The sequence below is a fragment of the Phocoena phocoena genome, chromosome 20 (genome assembly GCF_963924675.1).
Source record: "Phocoena phocoena chromosome 20, mPhoPho1.1, whole genome shotgun sequence".
NCBI lineage: Eukaryota > Metazoa > Chordata > Mammalia > Artiodactyla > Phocoenidae > Phocoena > Phocoena phocoena.
Genome location: NC_089238.1, coordinates 1,515,495 through 1,525,436, shown reverse-complemented (window position 1 = coordinate 1,525,436; position 9,942 = coordinate 1,515,495). Strand labels below are relative to the sequence as shown.

General features: G+C 48.6%; 1 protein-coding gene across 1 annotated transcript; it reads left to right on the top strand.

Moving 5' to 3' along the window:
• The first annotated feature begins 8,467 nt into the window (after positions 1-8,467).
• Positions 8,468-9,649, top strand: LOC136140883 (zinc finger protein 419-like). Its single transcript, XM_065899029.1, has 2 exons — positions 8,468-9,111; positions 9,271-9,649. Exons 1-2 carry the CDS (start codon positions 8,468-8,470, stop codon positions 9,647-9,649), a joined length of 1,023 nt encoding a protein of 340 aa, XP_065755101.1.
• Positions 9,650-9,942: the final 293 nt, after the last annotated feature.

Genomic DNA, 9,942 nt, shown 5'->3' with positions numbered 1-9,942 from the left:
ATAAAAGAAACCTGCTATTATGATATAGTTTGTGTATATGCTGTGTTCATTTTTACATATGGGTTGAGAAGTCCTGCAAGGCATACCAAATTAATAGTGCTGTGAAATGTGAAATAAAAAGGAGTCACTTATGTCAAGGGATTTTAACATGGAGCTGGGAGGCTATTAATTAGTGAACCTCCTGCACTTTCCCATCATGTGAAACCATGAAGTTTTTTTTTTCTAACATCTTTATTGAAGTATAATTGCTTTACATTGTTGTGTTAGCTGCTGCTATGTAACAAAGTGAATCAGCTATACATATACATATATCCCCATGTCCCCTCCCACTTGCGTCTCCCCCCCACCCTCCCTATTCCACCCTTCTAGGTGGTCACAAAGCACCAAGCTGATCTCCCTGTGCTATGCGGCTGCTTCCCACTAGCTATTTATTTTATCTTTGTTAGCGTATATATGTCCATGCCACTCTCTCACTTCGTCCCAGCTTACCCTACCCCCTCCACTTGTCCTCAAGTCCATTCTCTATGTCTGTGTCCTTATTCCTGTCCTGCCCCTAGGTTCTTCAGAACCATTTTTTTTTCTTAGATCCCATACATATGTGTTAGAATACGGTATTTGTTTTTCTCTTTCTGACTTACTTCACCCTGTATGACAGACTCTAGATCCATCCACCTCACTACAAATAACTCAGTTTCGTTTCTTTTTAAAAAGCATAAACTTTTGATCTGGGCCAACCTGGACCCCTCTTTGCCTTTAAAATCTCTTGACTTTTATTCCCCAGCTGGACACCTTTTGGGTTGTCACTTGAATGTGTGTCTACAATTGCAAATCTTTGATCCCAAACAAATGTGTCATGCTTGATTAATGCCGCTCAGATTTACTTAGGTCCACAGTATCAACGACAGACTTCATTATCTAATTTTATATACTTATTCTCTTAGCCAATGATGACGAACTCAGGGATATTTAGTTGCATATAATTCCCTTTTTAATTTTTTATTCTAAAATATTATTGACTTGATTTTTCTAACTTGAAAATTCTTCCAAGATTTTTATAAAAACAACAAGTAGTACTGTGGCTACTTTCAGCCTTTTCACAACTGGAATGCTTTTTTGCTAATCCTGTATCAACTTTTATGTTGAAAGGTTATACATAAAGGCTTTGCTGGGTCTACTTTGATGTGTTTTTAATTTGTACTTCCCTCAAGGACAAGGTGCATTAATGCCCTGGGGCTTTTCACATCACAAACTGGCAGCGAGTGGAACTACATTACCCAGAAGAATGTGTGGACCGACCTTGTTCTCCTCTCCAATGAAGGCACCAAATTAAGGCTCTTCCGGATTTTGAAATAACCATGGGCGGGACTTCCGGCGTCTTTCTGATGGCGGTCGTTTGGCGGCTTTTGCTGCCGTCTGCAGGACCCGAGGCTCTAGGTCACTCGGTGGAGCGGAGCTTAGAGAAACTGGAAGGAGCCCGAGTGGGCGCCGTCCACACTGCCCAGGAGTGAGCGTGTTGCGGAACCCGCTTCCGGGATTTTCGGCCTAGGTCTCCGCCATTATCCTGCGCGTCTCCTGGCACCACCGCGCCCACAGGGTCCTATGTCAACCAACGCGGTGCAGGACCCGGCCCAGGTGACTGGTCCGCCCCCTCCGCGCGCCCCCCCCGATCCTGACCCAAATCCTCAAGCCCCCAGGGAGGGTCTCCTGCTCAGGGCACTGGGGTTCAGTCCCCTGCTTCCAGAACTTTAGGTGTGCGTGTGTGGTGGTCCCATTTCTGACAAGATGTGTGACACTGTGGAGCGTGTTAAACGCTGTGAGCTTGGCCCGTGCAAAGCATTGGGGGTGCTCAAGAGCCGGGAGCATTCGGGAGTCCAGGACTTAGGCTTTCACCACATGGACATCAGTCCGCCAGTGACCTCCTCCCCCAGGGCAGGAGGTTCTTTCTGCAGGGACAGGACATTTAAGGAGGAGTCAACAGACTGCGTCAACTGAGCCAACAGTCATCATTCTGGGAACCATGGAGGGTTGTGAATAAATCAGGACGACCCTCTGAGTTTTAAAGTATTTCAAAGGCTGCTCAGGGGAGAACAGACTGGGGAGGGGGAGCTGAGGGTGAAGGCAGGGAGACCTGGGAGAGCCTAGTGCATTCCACTCCAAAGAGTAAGGTGGCTTCTGGACCAGAGTGGTGCCTATGGAAGTTGCTGACCTGAAACAAACAGCCTGCACGCTATTTCACTTGCAAAGATGGGGTTTTTTGTTTGTTTTTATTCCAGAATCATCAGGGAATTGCAATTGGGGTGTGCAACCAAGGTGAGCTAAGACTTTTATAGAGATTAAAGAAGGAAGTTAGAAGGGCTGTAGTCACCAAAGAGTCCATCGCTTTTCATTGTCCAAGTCCTTCCGAGGAAAGAAGAGAGTCTTTCTTCTTCCTTTTGGATACTGTTATTGTCTCAGGTCAGTGAGGGCTCCCCCTTCCGGTGTGCCAACTTTAATTGAGGTTTCTGTTTATTAATATTTTTACAAAGGAATTTAAGTAATAAGATTCCCAGTAAACCTTAAAGATAATTGGTAGGATTTCCTGGTGCTGTGAATGTGGCTCTGAGCTAAAGGACAGATTACAGTACATTAAAGGTTTTCTTTTGGCAGAGCATCTGGGAAGACTTGAGACCAGACTGATGTGAGAAGTCAGTTTTAGGGAGAGATTAAAAGCTGGATTCGGGACATGCTGTTTCTGAGATCCCAAAGTTGAGGTAACAATAGGAGCTGCTGGAATCTGTAATCTGGAATTGAGGGAGGAGGACACTGGCGGACTGATGTCCATGTGGTAACAGCCTAAGTCTTGGACTCCAGCCAAGACAGGATCTCAAATTTAGGAGGGAAAAGTTGTCACTCTTCTGTGCAAGGGGACCTCAGATGAAAGTAGCGAGACCTGGGGCTGGAGGGCAGGGCAGAGGGGGTGGGACTTTCTGAGGCTGCCTGAAGATGGGAGGGTTCTATGGTTCCAGGGCTTTCTGGGGAAGCTAGGGTATAAGGACTAAGGAGCCTTACCTGGGATGGAGATGGAGAAGAAGGTGTGACGTGTAGCTTCACAGCTCTGAACACGCAGCCAACTGTCTATTCCTTGTGGAGCCAGAAAACGGTCAGCCAGGGTGGTGGAGCAGCTCAGGCCCAGTCAAGGGCACACGTGCCTCAGCTCTCCCAGGAAACTACAAGGTTAAAAATGTAGAGATTTGGGCTTCCCTGGTGGCGCAGTGGTTGAGAGTCCGCCTGTCGATGCAGGGGACACGGGTTCGTGCCCCGGTCCGGGAAGATCCCACATGCCGCGGAGCGGCTGGGCCCGTGAGCCGTGGCAACGGGAGAGGCTGCCACAACAGAGAGAGGCCCGCGTACCGCAAAAAAAAAAAAAAAAAAAAAAAGAAAAAGTATAGATTTAGCAAGTTAATCTTGTGTAAGCAAGTAATAACTGCTTAAAATGAGAATATATATCTGTGCTATAATAGTATACATATGTTTAGGTTTTGTTTTGGGCTCTTCACCTAGAGCTCTGAACCCCTTGGAATTTCCTGGATTTAGGATTGTGTTTTGTTATTCACAACTAACCCCTTTAATCACAAAGGAGTTTGACTTAGGGTGGGTCCCCTAGGTAACCTCAGGATTGGACTGGTCACCAGGAAAATAAGGTGAATAGAAGGTTAAACTTTCATCCCCACACGGGACCTCCCAAGGATCGGGGGGAGCTGGAGATTAAGTATAAAAACTGCTGAACAATGAAATTCAAGGTTCCTTCAGATTGGTGAACGCATTGAAATGGTGGAAGTGCTGGGAGGGTGGCATGTACTGAAAAGGCCTGGAAACCCCCTGCTGCCCTCCATCCCCCCAACCCTGACCTAGACGTCCCTTCCATTTGACTGTTCCAAAGTTGTATACATTACAGTAAACCAGAAAAAGTAAGAGAAGTGTTTTCCTAACTTCATGAGTCATTTCAGCAAATTATCGAAACCGAGAAGGGGCTCATGGGAAACCCTGAATTTGTAGCCAAGTAAGACAGAAGTCCTGGTAGCCTGGGGACCAGGGGTCGGAACTGGCTTCTCAAAAGAGGGCAGTTTATGGGTTTGATGCCTTAAACCTGTGGATTCTGTCACTAAGTTCAGGTAGTGTAATAATAGGAATGAATTGTAGGGCACCATAGTGGTGTCATAAAATTAGATAATTGGTGGCTGAAAAAAGATACTTTGTCTCAGAAAGCCTTGAAAAACATGTAAGAAAAACCTAATTTTCAAAAACATTTATAGAAATCTTAATCCTTGTTCTGTAATAGCTGAATCTTACCATGGGAGAGGTAATAATGCATTTGGTATGTACACATTATGAGTTAGACATCCTAAGTGTTGCCATTTACATGAAGACACTGAGACTCAAAGAGGGTGAGTGTTTTTTTCTTGCCACGCCCCACGGCATGTGGGATCTTAGTTCCCCAACCAGGGATGGCACCCGGGCTCCCTGCAGTGGAAGATTGAAGTCTTAAAAGCTGGACTGCCAGGGAAGTCCCAAGGATGTTGAGTCTTTGTCTAAGGCTATCGAGTTGTCAAGCTATAGCTCTGAAGAGTGAGGATCTGAGGTCAGAGGTCAGCCTCAGATGACTCATGTCCAGGAAAAGGAAGGGAAGAAACAGCTCAGCCTTTACATCCTCACCATAATCACCTTTACCTCAGATACTCCCTCTTTTCACAGGTTCCCATGGTGGCAGCAGCATTTATGGTCCCTGGACAGGTAAGTGGAGGAAGCCCTAGTACCTACCCATACATCATCGCTACCCCTAGTCCTGACACACAGATATAGGAGACAGTGTTGTTCTGGGATTGTGGGTCCTTAGGTCTGGGCCCTGGCATCATCTCAGGCACAGGACCATTAATCAAAGCCAGAAGTTGTACAGAGGTGTTCCCGTGTGTCCAGTGGAGAAGGTCAAGTGGTGACATGTCCTTGGGCACAGCCTGGAGATGAGACTGAGAGGGGAGTGTTCAGGGAACTGCTGAACCCATGACATGGGCTGATAAAGACTGAGGTCATGAGTCATTTCTGGGATGGCAGCCTGAGGAGCTGGGCCTCTCCTGAGGGTGCGGGTCCATGACACGTGGCCTCAGAAGAGGGAAGTGATCTGACGCTGGGTCTGAAGAGGCTGCTCTGCCTGCCGAGAGGAAGAAGACTGGGGGTGAGGGTGGAGCCTGGGGCCCAGAGGAGGGTACAGTCCTGGTGAATGTCGATTGTGACTGGGTCCTGGCAATGGCTCTGTAGCAGGAGAGGAGGTGAGTCTCTGAATCTCGTTTGTGGTAGAGCTGATTTTCTGCTGTACAGGATGAGAGAGTAGTCTGACATGACCCCAGGATGTTTGGCTCTAGGTGACGGTGGGGACGCCATGTCTGAGATGGGAAGTCAGAAGTAGGAGTAATGGACAGAAGGACTGTCCAGAGTTCCTTGTCCCCAGGCTGAGTCTGAGATATTGCCGGGGTGTCTCGTGGGAGGTGTCAAGTGGGCCACTAGAAACACACACCTGGAGTTCAGGAAAGATGGGGTTCAGGATTGAAGATACCCCTGAGAGGTGGATGGCATGTGGACCAGGTCAGATTACAGGCCCTCAGGTCATGTGTGGGTGCCATGAAAGTTGTAGGATGGGGAGGGACATGCCCTCCCTGGGCATGAGGACAGGGGTGGCTGTCATCACTAAGATGGATGAGGCAGTGCAGTGACCATGAGTGTGTGGGGGGTGGGAGTGGCCTCAGGGGAGGTCCTGGTCATGGCACAGGATTCGAAGGGGTGGATAAGGTATGGATTCAGAAGCTAAGCAGGAATGGAGGTCAGATGACAGGGAGGTAAGGCCTGGGGCATTGTTTCCCCTCCACAGGCTCAGAGTCTTGTGATGATTGTGGTTGGAGCCTGAAGAGAGTGAGACTGGACGACAGACCAGCTGAGGGCAGATGAGCGCAGCTGGGACAGGGTCTTGGGCTGGGCTGGGGGCGGGGGCTCGGGGGCTGGGCTTGGAATGAGAGGAGTAGAGAGAGGAAGGGGTGAGTGGTGCAGGGTCAGCACGTGGGACACTGTGGTGGACGAGGACTCCGGGCATCTGAGCCCACAAGATGTCTGGGTGCTGACGTGGGAACAGGGATCAGGGCCATGTGGGGAGACAGAAAGCAGTACTGGGACCGCCTGTAGCAGTGGGTCCCGCAGAGGCCTGGGGAAGCACTGAGTGCTGGGTGGCACAAGGGGAACATGATGAGGTGCCGAAGGCCTGGGGCCGAGGTGGTGGCGTGGCGTGGGGTGGGGGTCACGGTCGGGCACGTGAGGGGGTTGTGACCCTGCAGGGCTGGGCAATGGAGAGGGAGGGAGTGTGAGCATGGACTCAGGGCCCTTGTCCCCAGGCTTTACTCCAGGGGGCTGAGCACAAGTGTCATTTTGTGTGGTGTGATCTGTGTGATCTTAGGAGAGTCAACTCTGAGGAGAGTGGCTGGGGGTCTGTGTGGCAGCCTCAGAGCGTCTTGTGAGACTGCTTGTCTCCCTCTCTGTTTTAACTGAATGACGTAACACTAGCAGGTTCCTGTGGCATCAGGGCCTGGTGTGTCCTCTGAGCTGGGTCACTGGGGTGGACGACCATGACCTGGGGGTCCTGGTTGCAGAGGCTGCTGTGAACTCACTTGTCCCCCTCATGACAGGGCCATGTGATCTTTGAGGATGTGGCTGTGTCCTTCTCCCAGGAGGAGTGGGGTCTCCTTAACGATGCTCAGAGACTCCTGTACTGTGACGTGATGCTGGAGAACCTGTCACTTATAGCCTCCCTGGGTAAGGACCCCTGTTCCCACACCGTTGCCCCGTATGGGACTCTGCCCTTCTTTTTGCATGGCTCACTCCATCCTTCCGAGCCTGGACCTTGGACATTGCTTACTTCCCCGATTTCCTGGCACTTGAGCTGCGTTCCCCCACTCTGTGTGTGTTCAGCCCTGTACCATAGGCCCTGAAGCCTTTTACAGAAGCCTTTGGTCTCAGAGGCTTGAAGCCTGTCCAGCTGATGCCACTTAGCTTTGCCACTGCTAGGTGTGTTGACTGTTCAGATGTGTGCAAGATCCGTGTCACACGTTCTAACCCTTTTTTTTGCACTGCCTGTGTCAGGAATTACAGACACTTACATGGTCAGCATTTGTGGTCAACCCTAGATTATTTTTGCAAGACTCCTTAAGGTTCTTCTAGTGATACATTTTTTTTCCTGAAATCTGTCATTGGTTGGTTCATTCTGGGCCAGTGTCTTTCTCCTAATGGCCCTATTTTCCTCTGAGGAGTTTGATCTGGTAGGGCTCATAGTCACCCAGCCTGAGCTGAGAGGTGGAGGCAACCCTGGGTGCCTGACGAGGTAGGCCCCTCTCTAGTCATAGGACGAGGGTTAATTGCATCCTGAGCCTGGTGAGCAGGAGCTGTAGGAAGGCATGATATCATTGATGAGTTCTAATCCTACAGGGAAATATCCTTTGCTCTCTCCTCTTTCAGCGTCAAGACTCATCATGCTCATACTTCATTTCTTTCTTCCACTTCTCCCCATTTTGACACTTTGCCCACTTTTCATTTCTACTGTGATTTCTGACTCCTGTTTTCCACCTTAGTGTCCTCCAAAACTCTCCTTTCCCCCTGTCTGCACTGTTCTCCAATTTGATGTCTTTTGTATATTGTATATGCATATCCTTAATGTATCATGAGAGGTACATGTTTACTTACGTTGTCTTTGAACACTGATAGTCAGGTGTAATTGCATTTTCCTGGATTGAGACACACATTCTACAGAGCTGGCCCTTGTCACCACCAGAAAGTCCTGCTGAAAGCCATCTGCCTAGGAGTGGGTTGTTCTAGCCTCTCCTCCCGGCACGGCGACACATTCTGGTATCCTGTGTTCTTGCTGGTTTGAGACATTTCCTGTTCTGTGACCATCAGAGACCTAGCATTGTACAGTATCCCCTTCTACCACTTGACCCTTCCTCCCTTGTTTTAATAACAAACCCATGGGCTTATACCTACATGTGTCATGCACAGATTTGTAGTGCACTCCTGTACCACCAACGTCTCCATACAGTTTATCAGCATTTTTGTGCTTTCAGGGTGTTGGAGTGCATTAGGTACTGAGGAGGCCACTTCTGAACAATGTGTTTCTGTAGAACAAGTGACACAAGACAGGAATCCAAATCCAGACCTATCTATCCTGAAGACTCTTACTTCAGATATGGGTGCCCTGGTAGAGAAATATGTTTTGTACCTGGCTGAGCACCAAGGAGTGCATCCTGGGCTGAAACCGTCCTCTTCTGGGGCTTCTGGGAAAATGTTCACTTCTCACCTACAACAGCACCAGAAGCAGCCCAGTGGAGAGAAACACCTCAGAAGCGAAGAGAATGGGGCCTTGCTTGTGACGAGCTGCAAAGTCTTTTTACCCGACAATATGTTCACATGCGGAGAGATTGAGAAGGCTTTCTTAGGCAGCTTGGGCTTTCCCCAGCACCAGCCCTCTCACGATGGACAGCATCCAGGTAGAAGCAGGGAGAGCAGGGAGGTCTCTCGCCCTGGACAAGGGCATTACGAGTGCAGCGAATGTGGAAAAGCCTTCAGTAAAAAGTATAAATTCATGGAGCACCTGAGAGTTCACACTGGAGAAAAACCTTATGGGTGCAGTGAGTGCGGCAAATTCTTCAGACTCAGGGGAGGTCTTTCTCATCATCGTAGAGTTCACACAGGAGAAAAGCCTTTTGATTGTGGTAAATGTGGGAAAGTCTTCATCTACAAATGTAAACTTGTTCAGCACCAAAGAGTCCACACTGGAGAAAGACCCTATGAGTGTAATGAATGTGGGAAAGCCTATGCCCGCAAGGATTCACTTGTCCAGCACCAAAAGGTCCACACTGGAGAGAAACCTCATAAATGCAGTGAATGTGGGAAGCTCTTCCTTTACAGAAATAAACTTCTTGTGCACCAGAGGATCCATACTGGAGAAAAGCCTTTTAAGTGTACCGAATGTGGGAAGTCCTTCAGTTATAAAACCAGTCTTATTATCCACCAGAGAACCCATACTGGAGAAAGGCCTCACATGTGCAGTGAGTGTGGGAAAGCCTATGTCAACAAAAAAAGTCTTATTGTACACCAGAGAATTCACAATGGAGAAAAAGTTTATGGGTGTAAGAAATGTGGGAACTTCTTTATAAGCAGCTTTGCCCTCAATAAACACCAGAATGTTCACACTGCACAAAGGCATTATGAGTGCAGTGAATGTGGGAAAGCTTTCAAGAGGAAAATCAGACTTGCTGAGCACAAGAGAATCCACACTGGAGAAAGACCCTATGAGTGTAATGAATGTGGGAAAGCCTTCAAGCTGAAGAATACACTTGTTAGCCACCGAAATGTCCACACTAGAGCAAAGCCTTTTCAGTGCAGTGAATGTGGGAAGCCCTACAGTAACAAAACAAGTCTTGTTGTCCACCAGAGAATCCACACTGGAGTAAAGCCTTTTCAGTGCAATGAATGTGGGAAGCCTTACAGTTACAGAACAAGTCTTATTGTCCACCAGAGAATCCACACTGGAGAAAGGCCTTATGAGTGTAGTTCTTTGTATGTAGCTCCAAGCTCATAAAAAAGAGGAAAGTTCACACTGGAGAAATGTCTTCTGGACTTATGTGTTCCTTCACTTGAGTTAATATCTAGCACCACAACTCCTGTGTTGTAGAGTAGGTGAACGTTTAACTTATGTGGGGTCAGTCAAACTTTTTTATGTGTGTGTGGTACAGGGCCCTCTCACTGTTGTGGCCTCTCCCGTTGCGGAGCACAGGCTCCGGATTCTCAGGCTCAGTGGCCATGGCTCACAGGCCCAGCCACTAAGCGGCATGTGGGATCCTCCTGTACAGGGGCATGAACCCGTGTCTCCTG